Consider the following 20,906-nt stretch of genomic DNA (forward strand, 5'->3'; position numbering starts at 1 on the left):
AGAAGAAAACTCTGTGTTTCTGTGAAGATAACACTCTCAGTCTTAAGACTGTAATCTGACAGTCCAGTCTTTTCATTAAGCCTGACCTGCAGGTTGCTGACTGGTCAATGAGTCCAGGCCTCTGCAGCTCTTTTTGTGTGTGTGTCTGTGTGTGTGCGTGCGTGTGTGTGCGTGTGCGTGTGTAGCTGCCAGCATATGGGCAGTCAGAGGTTTAAAGCACAGGGATTAAGTTGGAGTTTACAAGCCAACCTTGTTATTTGCCTCCTCTCTGGCTCAGTTTGCTGTGTGCTTGGGTCTGACAGAAGTCTTCTTGGAAAATGCCTCTGTTTATTGTACATAGTAAGTTATTACTTTTGACTGCGCTCGTTAAAAACAGAAGAGTTTCTGTTAAATAGCAGATGAGGAAAGCAAAGGGAGAACCGGAGCGAAAGCCAGAGTGAGAGAGATGCACGGGGAGAGAAAGTAGGAAAACAGAGAGGGAGTAGCGTCTAGGTCAGGGTGTCCTGACACTGTCAGTGCAGCTGATTTTATATTATGCTGTCTGGACAGATGCCACTGTTGAAGTGTGTTTGCGTGTGTGTGTGTGTGTGTGTGTGTGTGTGTGTGTGTGTGTGTGTGTGTGTGTGTGTGTGTGTGTGTGTGTGTGTGTGTGTGTGTGTGTGTGTGTGTGTGTGTGTGTGTGTGTGTGTGTGTGTGTGTGTGTGTGCGTGTGCGTGGGTGGGTGCTTGTGAGTGTTGCAGTTGGTCTCTTCATCATCACATTAGTGTTTGTGTGTCTGGCTGGAGAATTCAAGGAAAAACATTTTGTCTTAATGTCAGAGGGCTTCAACATAAACAGAAGAGTGGTTTTTTTTGGCTTTCATATATCATCTGTTTTAAAGTAACAGCTTCATTATGTTCTTGACACCTTCCTTTGACCTGGAGATTAATGAATAAGCTGCCGTCTTTTATGCCAACATTCTTGAAGTCAGTGTCAGGGCACACTTACTCTGACGCAAACATCAGCTTGCGATTACCTTTGGGTTTCTAAGACATGGTCAATGTGTTGTTGCAGGACACTCATGGGGAACTCTTATGCGGGCCAGCTGCGGACCACACGCTTTGAGGAGGTCCTCCATAACTCCATTGAGGCTTCGCTGAGGTCCAACACCGTAGTCCCTCGACCTGTTTTCTCACAGCTGTACCTCGAGACAGAGCATCCGCTGGCACACAATGGTGAGATGGATGTTGAGTCCTCTGAAAGACTTTGGTTTTAAAGTGTGTCCTGTTTGACGTCTCTGATTTCCATGTTCAATCTGTGACAACTTCAGCCTGTAATCCTCATCTCAGCAATAAGTCTCATCTCATAATGTTCAATCTTGAATTTGGATGTTTGGTCTCCATCCAACAGGCCGCACAGAGAATGATGATGAAGATGAGGAGGATGGCTCAGAGTCAAACAGTCCTCCAATACCCTACCAGATGAAGCCCCCACCTGAGGGGTGCTGCACCACAGATGGTATCTGCTCATACATATCTGCGTACATCATCAAGACCATCGCCAATGACATTTAGACAAATCATTTCTGCCTCAGGTGGAATTATGAATAAGACGTTGACTGGCATGGCGACTCAGTTCTTTCTTCATTTTATCTGTAATGTACATCAAAGATTGTACAGTGCTGTGTATATTAGCGAGAGTCAGCCTTGCAATAAAACAACATACATTTTCTGTCCAAAAATCTTTTAAATGTTACTATTGAAATATTTTGTGTTTGTCTTTTATCCTCACAGGATATTGCCAGGCGGGTCGAGACCTGCGCCTGTCCTCCGTCGCATCTGATCCTTTGGAAGTGCCGCCTGGATTCATGCTTGTTGGGGTAAAGTCCCCTTCTCTCCCTGATAATCTACTGGTGTGCGCCGTGGACCGCCGCTTCCTGCCAGACGAACGGGGACGTAACGCTCTGCTGGGTGAGGCAAAGACACACCATTCGGATTCTCCACATCTGTTTGGGGTGACAAAGCTTTTCGTTGTTATTGGGAATTCTCTCCTTGTGTGTGAAGGCTTCTCTGGAAACTGCATGGGCTGCGGGGAGAAAGGTTTTCGCTATTTCACGGAGTTCTCCAATCATATCAACTTGAAGCTCAGCACCCAGCCCAAGAAACAGAAGCACTTGAAGCACCATCTGTACCGAAACACCCAAGGCGTGCTTGTCAAAGGGGCTCCCATCTGCTGGAGGGGAAACGGTACGTGTCTTGTCCAATATTGAGCTGCTGTACTGGTTTTCTTTTTTTATTGTCAAGGATCCACTTGACATCACTGATTATACTGACAATTTGCCATTTAGAAATATAAAATTCTACCTTTTTTTTCTCTTATCATCAGCACACAGAACAGTTTGGAGTAAAATAAGTACAAAGTTAAAGATTTGTTTGGGTGGGGGCGCATATTTTGCAGTCTTCACCTGACTCAGTGCCAGTAACCACCTAAACTAAACCAGGGTTGAACCCTGTGTGGTTCTGTTATTTCTGTGGCAGAATGGTTAACTCAAACCGAACTCATTCCCCTCAAACTTATCACTGGGTCCCAGGGGGAAGGGAAAAAAGTGAAGAAAGAACTCCTGCAGATTACCAGTTATCCATTTAACATATTTACTCAATCTTCATTCCCTAGTCTCTCCTGAAAATATTCAAAAGAAGTTAAACTTTTTCTAAATCTTCTGATTATACAAGCTAAACTGAATTTTAACCAAATCTCCAGAGAATCTGGTAAATAATACAGGAAGAGAGACTGTAATTGCTGTTCACAGTTATGAACTAATCATAAAACCTTGCAGGAATATACAGAAATATTAAATAAAGTTAAATTCAGACAGAGTCAAAATAAAGTGTAATGTGTAAAATGAATCTTTTCCAAGAGAGGAAAAAATACCCAAAACACTATTAAGTTTTTTTGTTTTCTTTTTAAGTATTACATGCCTTATTTTTGTAACAATGAAACAAGATATTGTCAATGTGTACTGCCAACCTGACCTATAAAAACACTCAAAATATTTGGCTGTACTAAAAGCATCTCCTCGTGTGAAACACAGTTCACAATAGTGAAATCTCTGAAGATTTATTGTCCAGTGTTGGTGACTTGCATAAAGCTGGAAGACGTTACATCACCTTTTTTTTTCTTCTTCTTCTGGTATAAGACTTGTATCTCATATATAGAAATAATCACAGCAAATGTGTTCTGTTGTTTTAGATGGCAGGATGAGACAAGGTGGCTCCAGTCAGTCAGAAAGCCACCTGACATCAGACGAACAGCCACCAAACCTGCCATCCTCTCACTCGTCCCACCCACTGGCCACAGGTAACAGACACACCAAATCCTGACAAGTCTGCCGGTTGAGGTGTTACTGTGAATCTTGATCCCCTTTGAACACAAGAATACCTGACATCAACAAAAAAATCACTTCGGATTTCCCTTGAATAAAAAGATCAAGAAGCTTTTTTTGGAGTTCAGTAAAGTTTTGTTATTTATTGAATTTCTTCTTTTGTGTCTGTAATTAGCGGGATCGCATGTGGAGCCACAAGCAGCTGACGTCCCACACACGCTGACAAATGGTAACCACGCTGTTCCCTCCACCGCTCATCCGCCTCCACATCCGCCCGGGCCTGGGAGACCCTCAGCTGCAGGTACTGATCATAAACACTGGTGACTTCAGCTAGTTAATCCTGCTTTTACTGACCAGTATGTTTATATTTAGCTTAAGAAAAACTAAACAGTTGTTATTGTGGTCTTATTTGAATTATAGGCTGTTTATTTCGCAGCATTAGTGTGACTGAAGGCGCATTAAACATTTAGATGATTATTGGAGCTGATCATTCAGGGTGTTTAACCATTAATTGATAACTGAGTAATTCACACGGCTTTCAGTTACATTTAATGTTCAGCTGAGTGATATTGTGCTGCATCATGTTTATATATCAAGCATATTATATTACTTACATACATCTTTATGCCTGTCACCAGTCATTTTAGTGTTTCTTCTAATCAACACTAACATGATGCACATTGTTCACATCTAAGAGCAGTGAAAAATGAAGCTCACTCTACCTTTGTAACATGATATAATAATTTTTTTTTTAAAATCTGTATTTTGAAGAATCTCATTTTTCCTTTTGGAGGACAGCTCACAAAATGACTTTGGGTCATCTTTAGTTTTTAAGTATTCAGGATTTTTTTTGCCATATCTGGATGACAGTCAGAGTTTCTTTGTTCGCATTAATTCTTATCTGCCTTCTTGTCTGCATGTAAACGTGGTCAGTTTATCTGTCTGCTGTCATCTTGCCCCTCCTCCCGATGTCCTCACACCTCAGATCTGAAAGAAAGAGCTGTGTGTGTGTGTGTGTGTGTGTGTGTGTGTGTGTGTGTGTGTGTGTGTGTGTGTGTGTGTGTGTGTGTGTGTGTGTGTGTGTGTGTGTGTGTGTGTGTGTTATGACACCCCCGGTTTTACAGGAGCCGGTGAGCCTCATTGTATGCTGCCCTTTTGTTTTCCCTGCTTTCATTTAGCAACACTTGGGGCCCTAAACTCCGAGCTTCTACCTCCCTCTTTCTCTTCAGGCTGTCTTACTGTCTTTCCCGCTTCCTCTCCCTCAGTCTGTCACGTCTATAAACCAGGGCTGTAAAATCCCCTCTCTGTCTCATGTTTTTTCCCCTGCTTTCTCTTAATGAAAAGCTTCCTTCCTGTCGATGTTTTTTTTCATGGCCTTTTAACAAGTGAACGTTTTACGAGTCTCGGTCGTTGCTGCATTTCAACAGAAACCAAAGAGGAAGACACAAGATGCAACTCATTTTCATTACTGTATCAACACATGTCCATTTGAAACCCTCCTTCGCTCCATTTTCTGTTGATTTGTGCAGTATCAGCAGTACTTATCAGGAAACACTATTGAAGAAAATACATAAAATACTCAAAGGAAAGACGCTACTCTGACAATTAGTAAATAGTGGCAAAAACTGGATTAAAATAAGTAGAAATGGAACTTCAGTGCAGCAGAAAATAATATTTAAAAGTTTCCAAAGTTTATTTTATGTATTTATACAACAGAGTATCTCCATGTAGCTTTTTATGCTCCCACTAAATATTGATCTTATTTTTATCTTTCAGGGCCACATGCAAATGCAGGCCCTCCTAAAAAGAGGCACAAGGGCTGGTCACCTGAATCATCTGCCAACAGTCTGCCAGAGAACGCAGTCAAGACCCTTCCATCGTCATCATCATCCTCATCATCATCATCAGCCTCCTCGTCTACATTACCAGTGAATTCTGTGATCATAAATGGAGCCAAATCAGGTACACATGAAGAAAGTGATACAATAATTTACTTTGCTCATTCATGCTTTTCTTTGTCTTTTTCTGAATTTACACATACTGATGTGCATGTTGATCGACCGTACACAGGTGCTGCAGCACTGCAAAGTTCATCTCAGGGGTCCGTGAGCTCACATCCCCTCCCAGAGCTGCCCATAACAGTGCCTGATCAGCTGCTGCAGACCTGCAGACTGCAGCCTGTCATTTTTAAAGGTTAGTGGATTGATTAATTTACAGATTCACTATAACTAAATGGATTTTCTACAATTTATATATTTGAAACATAGCCTCTCCTAACAGCAGTGTATCGAGACAGACTTTACTGATCAGTTGAACAAAATGATGATTTGTGAGCGTTGATCAGTTTGTATTAAACTATCTTAAGCCAATAAACAGATTCTTCTTTTCACTCTTAGCCCAACAGATTCATAAGACGACCCTTTATTTATTATTATTTTTTGTTTGTAAAATGACCATTCATTTCACAAAGCTCTGAAATAAACCTCACCAATTTTAGTAAACATTAATTTCATTTTCTAAAATAGATATAATAAAAGAAATCTTGGAAATGAAAAGCTGTTGTTGATATTTTCGTACGTACTGAACAATCTCCAGCACCTGTAGCTCGTTTCTCTATATGATCACCAAGTCACTATTCATGCAACCCTGACATTTGACTGGAGCGGTCTGACATTTTAAGTTTGTTCCTCTTGTTTCTGAGTCTCCTGGTCTGTTATGCAAAACATCGCATAACGCCAGGAGTTCAACGTTACACCCCAAACATAAGACAACACCACTTTTTCAGACTGCTGTAAATTAAAACCTTTAACCTTTAAAACCTAACATCCAATAGCTTTTGAGTTTTAAAGAAATAGGTACCTAAACCTGATGTTGTAATTTTACAACAGTGTCTCTTAAAGGGTTAAGGATTTCTGACTATGAAGTTCAAACTTGGATGGCGTCCAGATTGTCACACATTTGCTACCTTTAAGATGTGTGCAAGTGGCATTTTATCCTTCCTGGCTATAATTTGTTTCTATATATCCAGATAAACTTGTTTCAATCCACATTTTTATTGTGTCTCGTGTTTTTACTTTTGCCACGTTATCAGTGGTTCGGTGATTTTACTTTTGTGAAGATGCGCTTTTCCCATTGACATAAATTATTGGGAAAGAATAAATTCTTGGGAAAGAATTTACGCTTAGTATTCCGCACAGTAAGGAATCAGCTAAAGAATCACACTTTTTATGATTTACCAAGTCAACTATGAGAACAAGTCCTTCAATATTGGTTAATCTCTTGGGTCTGTCCATTTCTCATTTACGCAGGTCACGGCCCTCTGCCTCAGCTCACTGGAAACGTGAGCGAGGTGCTCATCAGTTCTCTGCTGCAGAGTTGTTACCTGAGCTCACAAACACTCCCCAGAGTCTACCAGCATTACGGACCATCGCCCATTCAGCCGCTGTCCACAGAGATGCAGATTCTCCTCACCGTCTACTACCTCGTTCAGCTTGGTCAGTGAAAAATCCTCCAGCTTCGCGTTGTGCTCACTCATGACTGTAGTGCTTTCAATGTAGTGGTGTGCTCTCCTCACTAAGGCCCTGATCAAGTGCCGCTCATTGAGGACTTGGAGCAGATATTCATGAGGTCGTGGAGAGAGTCTCACCTCAGCGAGATCAGACAGTACCAGCAACCTCAAACACCAGGAGCCCAAGGGAGGCACTATGGCATAGAGGTGAGACAGGGCGAGGAAAATAATCTAAATAACAAGGAAAATAGGACTTTAGGTGACACTTGTTTTGAGCCATCACTTTGTAAATCCACAGAAATTGTGTTTTAGATTCTCTGTGCATGAAACTCATGAGTCCAGTGAAGCTTTATCAAATACCTATGACCACATAGAATATGATTGAATGCATAGCATGTCAAAATTTGTTTCCAGACCCCCGCCACCTTTCCTGGGCTGCCACTCCACCTCTCTTTGCCTCCACAAAGCCAGCAGCCGCTAACTCCGAGCCAGCTTCCCTGGCTCGCTCAGCTGGCTGCATCGTCTTGTGGGGAGAGCGTGGTATTGTTAGCAGAGGGTGTTGGATCTTTGGCTCAAGGTCTCCAGCAAACATTCATCCGATTAATGGAAAGACGACTTGAAAACACCAACTATGTGGTGATCATTGTAACTACGCCAGGACGGGAAACACAGTCTTGTGTGGTCGTCACAGGTGGGAGCTGTTATTCCAATTCATTTTAAGTTATTTGTCCCTACGGAAGATATTTTTCACAGAGATAATGTTGAATTAAGTTGTGTTGAGAATTAAGATACAGTACTCGAACTGGTTTTATTTGACATGAATTACATGTTTGCAGGTAAACATCAGTGCCGAGCTTTGGCCGAGAGTATGTTCTCTCCAAGCGAGCGTCTGAAAGAAATCAGCCACCAGCTGTCCACTGGCATTGCCCAGGACCTCATCCATTTCTGCAATTCACTTGGCCATGGTCTGTGTGCGGATCCCTCGGATATCACAATAGCCTGTAGAAATGTGTTGCAGATGTTTGCTTTAATATCTTGCATGTCTTTCTCAGATGGCGACTTGGATTCCCTTCTGGACAGCGTCACCGTGGACAGCAACGAACCTTCTCCTTTATCCAGCAGCCAGGAGTCTGCAGAGGAGAAGAGTTTACACAGCACGCAGAGCCCAAAAGACACGCAGAGTCCAAAGGATTCACAAGCACGGAGTTCGAAAGACTCACTCAGTCCTAAAGACCAAGCTTCAAGCCCGAAAGACAGCTGTCTCGGTAAGAAGGATGTGAAGACATAGCTTTTCCTTGAGAACATCAGTAACAAAATGCTCTGATGTTTAAAATAGTGGCTGGACTGAGAAGAATAGCTATCTTCTTCAGAAAAAGTTTCCCTTCATTGTTAAGTCATGCAATGATTTGAGTTTTTTTACATTGCTTTTTCTTCGCAGTCTTTGCATTCTGTTTCTCTATGAATCAGTCTTTCATTCACACAGCGCCAAGAAAATAGGATGATATGAAATGTGCACTGCAGAAATGATCCAACTATTTACAAAACTAACTGATGTGAGTTGTTGTGTTTATGTGTAGAATACTTTGTTGAGTGGCGTGAGGTCCGTCCCATCCAACTCGCAGTGGCAAGAAAGCTGCTGTCCCATGTTTGTGCCATAGCCGACTCCAGCACACAGAACTTGGATCTCGGCTCCTTCGACAGAGTCAGCTTCCTCATCCTCGTCCCACCGTCTGAGGTCACATTTCAGCAGACAGTTCTTCACCTCTGGAGCTCTGGTCAGTGTCATATATCACAAATGAAGATACCGAGGTCTGTTTCTGCGTTGTGATGATCACATGTCCCTCTACTCCTGATTTTGTGTTTCTCAGGCGTTCTGCGAGAGCTCGGGAGTTTAGATCAGGAGTGTGAGTCACAACGAGAGGCCGAGCGTTTTGTGGTCAAAATGGATCAGAGTGCCCAGGGGCGAATTGATAACCTCATCCGAGAAGCACACAGTAACTCGTACACACTCTACATTCTGGTTCATGATCACGCCCACTGGGATATTAGCAGGTGTGTGTGAGAAATTAAAACAATAATGTATAAATGATATGAATACAAGAGCCAAGCAAGGAAAATATATATACTTACTGGGTTGTTTTGTTTTTGTCCCTCTCTCTCACATAGTGCATCCTACACTAGTTCAGAGAGCAGTTTAGGCCTCGTGGACCAACTGTTGAACTCCCGACAGGTCAGAGATGCAGCCAACATCTTGATCCTTCACGTAACCTCGTTCCCCTTCGCTCTTCAGACACAGTGCACCCGCATCAGCCCCTATAACGAGATTCACTGGCCGTCTTCATACAGCAATGTAAGACCACTCTGTGCCATAGTATGTTTAGTGTAACATACTGTGCCTGTGTAAAATGTCCTCTAAATATTGTGTTTTCAGGACGTGGACTTGTATCATGAGAAGACCCGCTACTTTGGTGTGTCTGAGCTTTTAGACTCCACTTGTTCAGGAAACAGCTTGCCACTTATGCGTTATGATTCCTCATTTGAAAGCATGGCATCCACTCTGGAAGAAAGGTAGCTCTGAAGTCTAAAATATATAAACAATACAACTTTTAAATGACATCACGACTACAGCAGTTTACATTTACAGTTGTTCTGCCCTTGTTTCCAGATTTCCGAAGCTGCATAGTATTGTGATCCGCACTACAGTTTTGATTCAACACTACTGTGTAGCTCTGATGGCTGCATCCAGCAGAATCAGCAGTTGCCACAATCTCCACAAACACACTTCTGTGGAGACCCTGGAAATAGTTCAGTCCTTGCTCACTGCAGCTCAGCAGTGTCCTGCTCATCATGGCCACATGGTGCTGCTGCGGATCCCTTCTTCAGCTTTGGCAGCCTGGGCTCACCGACGGCTATGCAGAGTGAGGAGGCAGCTGGGTCTCGAGGAGAGCTTTGAAATCATACTGGGGAACCCCAACCAAGCTCTGAATATTGGACAGACCTTCACTGATCAAATCAAGGTGGAATTGTGTTTGTTACTCTCAGTTAATCTTACTCATTTTATAGATAATTGGGATATTCTAAAAGCTGTGTGTTTTTTATTCTTGCATGTCCTGCAGTCCTGGCTTAAGATCCAGGATACTGACTGGGTCCCTCGTACGTACCTGGAGCTGGAGGCTTTGCCATGCATCCTGATCCTCTCAGGAAGTGACCCACTGGGAGAGTCACTGCCCAGGTGCACACACTGTGCTTAACGATTGATACATTTCTATTTCATAATACATTTCATTAAACCATTCACTTTTATATATATGGTGGTAATTTGCAACATGGCTACCTCAGGGCATTTTACATTAAAATTATATATACAGATGAAAAACACGTATGCGCACATGTATGTGAGTGAGAATGAAGATCTGTGAAAAGTTTAAAGGTACAGCAGCTTAATTAGAAAATGACTAGGTTTATAGCATACAAAGGTTTTAGGCCTGATCCTAAAAGGAAAGACTGATAAAAAAAACTAAGAATAATAATTAAAAATGTAGCCTCTTTATTTGAAACTTGGTGCTTTTACCACAAGAGTGTCGTCTAAGCTCCGCCTCTCATTCTATTTTACTCGAGTAACTTTCAATAAGCCAGCACACTGAGAATGAAGCGTTCTAATGGGATATTATGGCATTAACAGCTCTGTGAGACATGGCGCATTGTTATTGAGAGTTTGTATGTATATAATTTCTAATTCCATTCTAGAATTCAATGAAAGGCAAATTTTATATTAAAATATAACTGTCTACTTCCTTGAGACGAAGACAAGGAATCTGTGCAAGAAAAAAATCTGAATGATTGATTCATTTCTACCTACAGATCACTGAAGTACTGCGACCTTCGAGTGATAAACTGCTGCTACCTGCAGCGTACCACTCTGGAACAAGAGCTCGGACTAGCTGCATATCTGGTGAAGGCTGAGTCACGACTCCCACACAACCCTGGACCAGGAAGTGACCAGCTGGAAAGTGATCCAGAAAAACTCAGCAGCACAGACAACGAGGAAGAGGAAGGACGAGACAATGGTGAGACGAGGCACATTTAACCATAGTCAGATATTATACAAGTAGTTCAATCCTGTTTTGACAAATTATCATTGTTCCTTGTTTGAAGGTATATTTCAATGGATTTGTTAAGCATTTAAAAGACATTCTCACTCTTGTTTTATTTCCAGGGGACTCCCCGCTGTCATCCAGCCAGCCACTGCAGCCATGCCCAGACAGTGGAGCCCCGGATTCCCTACCTGCTCCCAGTGTCTCTTCTCCAAACGTCCACAAAGGGACTGTGGACACACATTCGCAACCACAGACTCAAATTCAGCCACAGCCCTCATCCCAGACCTTTGCCTATCCACAGCCGGCCCCACATCATCAAACTCAGCCTCCAGGTCAAAGTTATTCCCAAGTCCAGCCACTGTCCCAGCAACTGCTGCCTCAGAGTCAAATTCAGCTTTTGTCTCAAACAAACGCTCAACCTTACACTCCACTGGCGCCCCAGCAACACTCTCTTTCCCAGATGCAAATACTCCAGCTTCACCCTCAGCCGCTGCCCCCTGCCCGATCTAGTCGCCAGCACTCCAAATCCACGTCCTCTGGATCTCTGTCCCCACGATCGTCCTCTCCTCATCTGAGCTGCTCCTGGGCGAGAGGAGTGAGTCGGCCACCTTCAGTGCTTCTGCCTCGAGCTCTTTATGACATTATCACAGCCAGCGACAGCAGTGGGCTTCCACGGTGTACTTCTTTCCTGCCACACATGTCCGTTGCATGGGCCAGCAGCTTCAGGTAAAAAAAACATTTTACAGCATAACGTGGTGAATGTATTGTAATCATATGAGACATGATCAACAATTTAACATATTTACCACCTCATACAGACTGAAGTATTTGATCAGTATGTGATTTGTCTGGGAAACACATCGACCCCGAATGTGGTCCACACAGTATCACATCCAATAACAGTGAGTTAGTCAAGCTGCCAACTCACACACAGCATGTTAAATCTCACATTGAGGAGCACATCTTGGTCGACGTCCTGAAATTTCACAATCAAAGATTACGCTGTTAAAGAGCGCTAGGATCCACAGGTAATGAAAAACTTTATAGGAAGTATCCTAGTAAGAGGGTTTTGTATTGAAAGTGGATGAGATGAAAATTGACTGGATTCATCAGATTATGCTGTTAATGAAGCCATTTGGATAAAAGTTGAAATGTCCTCCACACCATATGACCAAGTCCAGCTGACCTGTTTGAGTGTGAGCTGCGTCCTAACTGGATGAAAAAGAATATGTCTATGCTTATTCACTATTGTTTACAATTCTGATTTGTCTTCATTACATTTACATCACAGCCACTTCAGAAAATTGATCTCTTAATCAAAATAATGTTGCTTTTGATCTCTAATCATTCTATTTATTATAGATTTTTATGAACTGTCACCCTTGAGATGCTTTATATGTCTGGCATTACCAAGCATGAGTTTCCTCATGAACTGTGTTTTCTGTGTGCAGGCCTTTGCTGAGTAAAATGATGACTTGCACAGAACAGTCGCTGTACTACCGTCAGTGGACAGTCCCTCGCTCTTACCACATGGACAGCAGCAATCGCACCGAAGGTCGAAGTGACAACTTCCACCCTCGCAGGCTGCTGCTCAGTGGACCCCCTCAGGTCTTTATTCTTTCTCTCTAAATAAATCAAGCTTTTATTGTAGGCCCTTCTATATATTGAGATGTTTTTCTGGGATTTCTTTGTGGTCAGGTGGGTAAAACTGGAGCATATCTGCACTTTCTGGGTATTCTGTCCCGGATGCTGATCAGACTAATGGAGGTGGATATCCACGACGAAGAAGACCTCAATAACAGTCAGTATATCCACAAGAGAAACCACCATTTCTAAACCTTTATCACCTGAACTGTGCAGGCTCAACTAAACTCTCATTAGATGTTTTGGATTTGCCAATTATTCCATGTTTAAAATCACTTTCAAACACAATAACTTTTGTGTAAGCTCTTAATGTGTAATGTGTTTAGGTGTCCAGGTGGAGGGGATACAGTACCACACACCGAACACTCTGTGGCCTAATCCTGACATAATGAGGACGATGCCCTTTGACTACACCATCCATGACCCCAAATACGATGACATCAGCTCTGTGTATTGCCCAAGATTTAAACCCAGTGCTGAAGGTTAGTATGCCTGAGAGCTCATGCTGTGTATCAGCCAAAGCTACTTCTGCAGAATAATGTATTTTCCTTGAATGCGTTTTTTGTGTGTGTGGAAGTTGTCTGTTGTCATTGTAATTTGTTTTTCTTCTACAATCTCCCAAAGGAAATCCTGTGCGGCAGGAGGATGTGTTTCTACGAAGGCGGACTTCTAGGATTAAGCTCTCTAAGTATGCAGCCTACAACACCTATCACCACTGTGAGCAGTGTCATCAATACCTGGGCTTCAACCCCAGATATCAGGTCAGCACAGAATAGAGTGCAGAGTTTATTCAGTAATACTCAAAGTCTGTTTTAAGTGTTTTATGTGACTACCGTCTGTGATCCTACCTCAGATGTATGAGTCAACACTACACGCCTTCACATTCACCCATGTGTCACTTGGTGAGGAAATCCAGCTCTACTTTATCATCCCAAAGTCTAAGGAGCACTACTTCAGCTTCAGCCAACCAGGAGGCCAGCTGGAGGGCATGCGGCTGCCGCTCACCTCTGACTGGGTATGTCCTTCTTGACTGAAACCGCACATCTGACATCAATCGGATCATTTCAGTTTGATGTTTTCGACCACAAGTTAGTAAAAATATAAGTATGCTTTTGCCAGATCAGTCATTGCGCAATAACCTAATTAGTCCACTAGGTGGTGGAGCTGGCTAAGATATGGCTTCTTCCTTCTTTTATTACCTCACCAAGGAGGTTATAAAATCATCAGTGTTTATTTGTCTGTCTGTCTGTCTGTTAAGAAGATATCTCAAAAACTAATTAGCGGATCTTCATAAAAACGGTTACACATTTGCATTTTGATTAGAGGAAGAACCCATTATATTTTGGTGGTGATCCGGATCAAAATAATTGTTCCAATAGAACATTTTCAATCTGCAATATATTGTCCTATCATGTGTTCTTTGAAATGTTGAAATAAAATCACGTGATCACCAAACTGAAGGAATTAATAAAGGCAGTTGATCTGGATGTGGAATATTTGTCATTTCCCTGTGTCCATGTCTACCCTTAGCAGAGGTCAGAAATCTCTGATTGCTCATGTTCGTTATCATATTATTATTATTATTATTATTATTATTATTATTATTATTATTATTATTATTATTATTATTATTATTATTATTATTATGATGATTGTTATTATTACTGCCTGGCTAAAAGTCACTAATGTTACCGAGCAGCATTGTTTGAGAGCTCCAATTTTCTATTTCACAGAGTCCAGACAGCATCAAGAGTCCAATCTTCACCCCAACCACGGGACGGCATGAGCATGGTCTGTTTAATCTCTACCATGCAATGGATGGAGCCTCACATCTACACATCCTTGTGGTCAAAGAGTACGAGATGGCCGTGTACAAGAAGTATTGGCCCAACCACATCATGCTGGTGCTGCCCACCGTCTTCAACGGAGCTGGGATTGGTGCGGACCTGAGTTTTCACAAATAGTGATAGATTCCATTCATTTATTTCAAATAAAGGTTGGACTTTCTGGTGCACTGACTGAGACTAAATTGTGAATATTAACACTTTGATGCTATCTACAGGTGCTGCGCACTTCCTGATCAAAGAGCTTTCCTATCACAACTTGGAGCTGGAACGCAGTCGACGTTTGGAGGGAGGAGGCCCGGCAGGAGACGTGTGGCCCTTCATCATCCTGGCTGATGACTCCTGTGTGATGTGGAATGCAGTGGATCTCGATGCCCGCAAGTGAGTATGAACTTTTTTTTTTTTTTTTTTTACATCAGTTTTCAAAGCGTTCAACAAAATATCTGTTTTTTGTGTGTGAGATGAAGTTACACAGCTATCATAGCCTGTGCTTGTTGATTTGTTGCCGTCTTCAGTGGTCCCGTGGAGCACGCCGTGTCACTGAAGCAGGTGTTACAGCACATGGAGGCCTGTCCGGACCTCGCACACTATGGTGTGTGTGGCATCAGGAAGTGGAGCAGTCGGAGAGGCACAGGTCAGGGGAAATCTTTATAAATAAAACATAGGGAAAACAAAGAAAATGTCTTGAAAATAAAATAAAACAGACGTGCATTAATCCATTTATATTGACTTTCTGCACACACAATATGTGAAAACAAATAAAAATATTTCCCAGGGCTTCTATATTTTTTTAATCATGTTGATTTCAAAGTGGTTTTGTTTATATGCAATTTACATACATTCTCTCTCAGCTTAAATATTTATTTGTTTACTTTAATTTTTACAGATAGCAATATTTACAATGTACAGTACTCATAGTTCATGTAAGTCTCAATGTAAAACTACTGTTTCTCTGACAAATTAGACAAGTTTCAAAAACGTTTTGTTTGGTGATGCTTATTAAATCAAGATCACACTGCAAGTGTATAATTTTGTGTAAAAAGAAGCTAATGGTTTTTTTTTTGGGGGGGGGGTTATGTTGAAAAAGGAAATAAACAGCGAGAGCCTTTCTCCAGAGGGCACGTTCATGACTTCCTCCTCCTCAACGTGGACCGCAGTCAGAACGTGCAGTACGACCAGAACCGCTTCACCTGTCACGACGTGGACTTCATCCTGAGGCTGCACAGTGCCGGGCTGCTCGTGTGCAGGTTCAACACCTTCAGCGTCATGAAGAAGCAGATTGCCATAGGAGGATACAGAACATTTATCATCAAGACCAAGGTACTGTAGAAGCTGTAGATGCATAAACATTATGTTCTTAATCACACACCTAAGCATACGCTTTTCTGAATTGCAACTCCAAAATCTCACACGATTTGAGCTACAAGTTGCCTCATGGGAATTTTTTCAAGAGAGAACTCAGCTTATTATAGCAAATATAGATGCATACTTCAAATAAATATATGATTTACAACTTGGTTTAACTTGCTCTTATGGCATGCATCTAATTCCCTTAGGGTGATTTACTAAGATCCAGCATGAAACCCCGAGATTGCTCTTTTGTTTTGTTTGCGTTTTTCAGGTGATCAACTTAGAATAACAACATGGCAATATCATGAGCAAACATGACGATGCAACTGAGGATTTTATGTGCACTGGGTTCTGTTTACATGACAATGATCTGCTGGAAATGTGTTCGTTTCCCTGTTTGTTATTTGCATTTTGCCATGGAGTGACTAAATGCTGAGATTAGTGATTAGTGTTGTGAACAGCCAAACTAATCCTTCAGCATCAGTCCCTCCTGAAGTGTTATCCAGTCTACCTCAGGCATTATGAGTGTAACACCTGTGTCTCCACATAAAAATATTTTGTCTAATCTGGGACATTTTCACCGTTTAGACTGTGCAGCTCTGACATTGTTCGGCATCTTAAGCCCACGAGCCTTGACAGTCTGCCCACAACCGTTTTTGAAGATGTTTTTAACTGTAGGGCTCCAAATGTACTACAGATAGTCAACAACTCTCTTTAGACAGGCATTTTCCCATAAACTCTAAAGACAGCAATAATGAAACGTCTTATGAAAAAGAGTAAACTGGATTTATCAGTAATGAGCAGGCCCATATCAAAGCTGCCTTTCTTAGGTAGGATTATTGAAAAGGCAGTTTGTATACAACCTAATGTTTTTTTATGGCACAAAACAATTGCTTCCAGGTTTTTCTTTCTGGGTTTGGGTCAAACCACAACACTGAAACAATTTTATACAGTGCTGAATGACATTTATGTGAGCAGTGACACATCTAGAATTACAGTTTGAGTGTTACTCGATCTTAGTGCCGCTTTCCACGCAGATGACCTTAACATACTGCTTGACAGAGACAAGAAAAATGTTTTAGAATTTCTGGCACTGCATTAAATTGGCTTGAATCTTACTTGCTAAAAAAGGCACTATTCTGTGTCAATAGGTAATTAACAGTCTGAGAGTATGAAAATCCCTTCAGATGATTTTTACCTCCTGTCCAAACTCCTTGAAAACAGATTAAGTACTTTAGTAAGAATTTAGTACATCATTTTAAATTCACCACGTAATGGATCTCATACAACAGAAGAAATTAGTTTTTAAGTTTTGATATTGATTATGATCCCAAAGAAATTCCCATCCATCGATCTTCTTCTTTCCCGCTTAATCCATCTGGGGTCACAGTGGCAGTAAAAAGAGCAGAGAAGCCCAGCATCCCTGTCCCCCGCAACTTCTTCCAGCTCTTAATCTTAATATTTATAAAAAAAAAAATAAAATTCAAATATTCCTCATTATTTACAAGGAGCAACATTAAAACATTTTTGGGTTGAGTTAGTGTGCAACCTGACTGCTGGATTTTCTTGATTTATATTGACAACCTTAGTCAATGTCAAGAAAAACATGGGAAAATGACCTGGAAATGACCTTAAGTGTTGTTTTCATTTCTAACCAATAATTTTGATTTTCTTCAGATGACAGACGTTCCGACCTCAGTGGGCCCGTCACAATACATCTGTGCCCCTGACAGCAAGCACCTTTTCCTGGCTACACCAGCTCAGCTCCTCCTGGAGAAATATCTCCAGCACACCAGCCAGAAGCTTTTTCCACTCAGCACCAAGAACTACACACACCCCGTGTTGTCAGTGGACTGTTACCTCAACTTGGGCCCTGAGGTACACACAAGCGTGCTCACGCAAACAATCAAATAGACCTGAGGATTGTTAGAATGTCACACAGGGGACTAGATGAGTTACCTCTGAAGTGTAACTTAGTTTATCATAAACACATGAATGAACATTTATTTGTGTCAACTTGATTTTCTTGCCTCCTCTAGGTGACGGTGTGTTTTGTGAGTTCCCGCCCTCATTCCTTTAACATCAGTACCACAGGGTTGCTGTTCAGCGGTCTTCTCCTTTGTTTTCCCGACACCTTTGTGACTCCTGGTTTCCTCAAGAAGTTTGCCTTCCTTAAAGGTACAGCAGCAGACCCAAATACAGAGGTGATCCATGTAAATGATGCATTTAACAAAAACTTCCGCATTGTACTGAGTCAACTTTGCATGAAATCTCACATTTAATCCTTTAAGATCATTTAAAACAAACTATAGCTGAATGTTTAAGACCCATCAGTTCAGTTCTGACCAAAGTCCTTCAGCTCAAAACTCAATCAACCATATTTATTTATAATGTGAGTTACATTTATAGATCGTTCAGTAATGGATGAATTTAAAGAACCAAGATTTCCTCAGTGCGTGTAACCCAGGGTCTCCCTCTGACCTCTGTGCAGGTGCTACTCTGTGTGTCATCAGTGCAGATCGCAGCTCGCTGAGACAGACGGTCGGCAGGCTGGAGCTGGAGGAAGAGTGGAGGTTCAGGCTCAGCGACGAGTTCCAGACAGCCAACGCCAAGGAAGACCGGCCACTGTTCTTCCTGACCGGCAAACATATCTGACTGAAACACAGCCTGCTCCAAAGATTCCCTGTAAAGACTGACATCACTTCAAATGCCAAAGACAGGAAATGCACTACAAGGTTTTTTTTGTTTTGTTTTGTTGTTTGACGCAGGCCAGTCTGCCCTCACACTAACTCTGAATGGACAATGCAAGACATATGACTGATGACAACGCCTGCAAATCTGGAGAGGATGAAAGATGTGGCTGTTATTCATCACTGCACACACACACATTGTGAGGTGAAGTCCGAAGACGATTTTTTTTTTTAACCTGATTGGAAATGTTAAAAAAGAAATAATTTTTTTATATATTTACTCTGGGATGTACTGCTCAACAAAACATTTATGTGTTGTTATTATTGTAAATATAAACATGCCAGGAATCTTCTTGTACATCTCATTATACACAGTAACCACATATCTAATTATAACTTTAAAGAAATTAATGAAATATTCCCAAAAACCCACTACACTCAGACATGTCATTTCTGGTTCACATAACACAAGAAGTATTAAAAAAGAGTAAACAATCATTTGTGTCGTATGGTAGCCGATTTTTGGCAACATTTTGATTTTTATAGAACCTTGTTTTGCATGTATGTTTTCACACATTGAGTGTTTTGAATTATATTTTGTCAGAATTATATCGTGTATAAAAACTGCTTATATTTTTAGAGTGCAAGAAAAAATATGTGATGCTGTTTGGATTGTTTGCATTACTGCTTTATTTTCCCGCCGCCGTACTCTGGCTTTTTTTTTCCATCAGTCCACAGCGTACTGGCAGCATTTCACAATGTAAAGTTTTTTATTACTTTAATTGTATAAATGTACAGACATTTTAAGTCTCCTGTGTATTTTTCATGGTCAAAGTGTATTTTTCACAATGTGGCGTGCTTAAAACAACATTCATCATCATGTAAAGCTGCATGCTGCAGTGTCTTGAGAGTTCAGAAGAAGTTCAGCAGCTTGCTGCTTCACGAGTACAAGCAGAGGCAGTCCAGTATCGGATTTTGCCCTTTGACGACAGGCCATCCTTCTGCCCTCAGACGCACTGCTGTTCTCACATGAACGTTGTGCACTATCTGAGGAGCGAGGGGATCCCAGAACATGTTTATTGATAAGTGTCATTTTCCTTGTCATGCATCCATGCCAAGCCAAAGTCTAGGATGTTAATCTTTTCGGTCAATTTCATCCTCATTACTGTGGTAACTTGGGATTCCCTCCAAGGAATTGCTATAACTCTGGTAGCAGTCCTTAAGGGGAATCAGGGATGAAATGATAAGTGCTTAATGGTCAGAGATGGTCACCATGGTCAAAAGAGAAGGAAAAAAATCTCATTTCTTGCAAATGTCTGGTTGGATAAAAATATTTTGTAAAGGAAAAGTGAAAGCGATGGCATTGTAATCAAATCCAAAAATATCATTCTAACCATCATGTAACACCGTCACTCATAAACAGGAAGAAAGCTTGTGATCAAAATGTAAATACATGTTATTATTTCTCACCGAGTGTGGACTTCACAGATAGTAACTCATTTACAATGCTAATACAGTGTCCATGTGTTTAAAAGCAAATTATAATCGAAGCTCAATAGATGATGTCAGTGTCCTGTGGCAGCAGACCAGAGTTTGAAGGGGCAGAATGTCCAGCAGCTCCGGACGCTCTCAGATTTCCTCTCAGTAGTTTCTTCCAAGAACACACATGTTGATAAATGTAGTCTAAAATACTCACAGCATGTGACAGAAGCACTTTCTGCTCCTTCAAAACTGTCCCTCAGATTTAAGATTGTAAGGACGCGTCCAGATCCACCACCAGGAGAGCTTTGGCACCATTTTGAAGAGATTTAATTGGACAACAAAGAGGATTGGGATTTCTTCAGACGCCAACCTGAGTGTGATAAACAAAGAGTACACTGAATTTTCAGGACTTAAAAAACAATTTTTTTTTGAATGGGATTTTTTTTTTTTTTTTTTTTTTTCAGATGTCTTTCAATATATAGAAACTCACATTTCACTGAAGAGTTAAATAGAGTCAGCCCGACTAAATGATGCAGCACGCAACAGTGATGCATGTGGAAGAGGAAGACTTCAGCAACCCTGATGAGAATGAGCTCCTTGATGGCAGCTGGTCCTTGGTAACAAAACTATATTAACACTATCTGCTGGGCACTTGCATGAAGAAAGAGGGGTCATTTAAAAACTATACGTGCTGAATTTGGTTTCTTCCTCGACTTGCAAAACAAAACCCCCTGAGAACAGGCAACAGAGACGAGGATCGGAAATAAACTTGAAGAAATTGAGATACATTGCTGAGCAAAGTCAACATACAGAACAGTGATATTCAAAGGTAGAAGTTTATAAAACCTCTCAGTGCGTGATGATACTTAATGGAAAGGTCTGAGAGGGAGAGAGAAGTACAGTGTTCTCTGAGGACAGCAGTAGTCTATG

At 41.4% G+C, this 20,906-nt stretch overlaps 2 protein-coding genes across 2 annotated transcripts; both read left to right on the forward strand.

Moving 5' to 3' along the window:
* Positions 1-1,057: 1,057 nt before the first annotated feature.
* On the forward strand, positions 1,058-2,040 carry LOC308106376 (protein GREB1-like; the record flags this gene model as incomplete). Its single annotated transcript, XM_080458075.1, has 4 exons — positions 1,058-1,214; positions 1,390-1,497; positions 1,773-1,949; positions 2,003-2,040. The coding sequence occupies exons 1-4, from the start codon at positions 1,061-1,063 to the stop codon at positions 2,038-2,040; spliced, it is 477 nt and encodes a 158-aa protein (XP_080314201.1). The 5' UTR covers positions 1,058-1,060.
* Positions 2,041-2,047: 7 nt separating this feature from the next.
* On the forward strand, positions 2,048-18,459 carry greb1 (growth regulating estrogen receptor binding 1; the record flags this gene model as incomplete). Its single annotated transcript, XM_080488698.1, has 30 exons — positions 2,048-2,225; positions 3,229-3,336; positions 3,537-3,662; positions 5,138-5,323; positions 5,432-5,554; positions 6,670-6,855; positions 6,940-7,076; positions 7,284-7,560; positions 7,706-7,834; positions 7,922-8,134; positions 8,447-8,644; positions 8,738-8,921; positions 9,036-9,219; positions 9,301-9,437; positions 9,535-9,886; positions 9,986-10,101; positions 10,731-10,936; positions 11,086-11,692; positions 12,418-12,574; positions 12,665-12,767; positions 12,937-13,092; positions 13,235-13,371; positions 13,464-13,625; positions 14,344-14,548; positions 14,673-14,835; positions 14,970-15,088; positions 15,542-15,774; positions 17,482-17,682; positions 17,844-17,982; positions 18,296-18,459. Exons 1-30 carry the CDS (start codon positions 2,060-2,062, stop codon positions 18,457-18,459), a joined length of 5,574 nt encoding a protein of 1,857 aa, XP_080344824.1. The 5' UTR covers positions 2,048-2,059.
* Between the last annotated feature and the right edge of the window lie 2,447 nt (positions 18,460-20,906).

The sequence above is a fragment of the Lipophrys pholis genome (genome assembly GCF_963383615.2).
Source record: "Lipophrys pholis genome assembly, chromosome: 2".
NCBI classification, from domain to species: Eukaryota; Metazoa; Chordata; class Actinopteri; order Blenniiformes; family Blenniidae; genus Lipophrys; species Lipophrys pholis.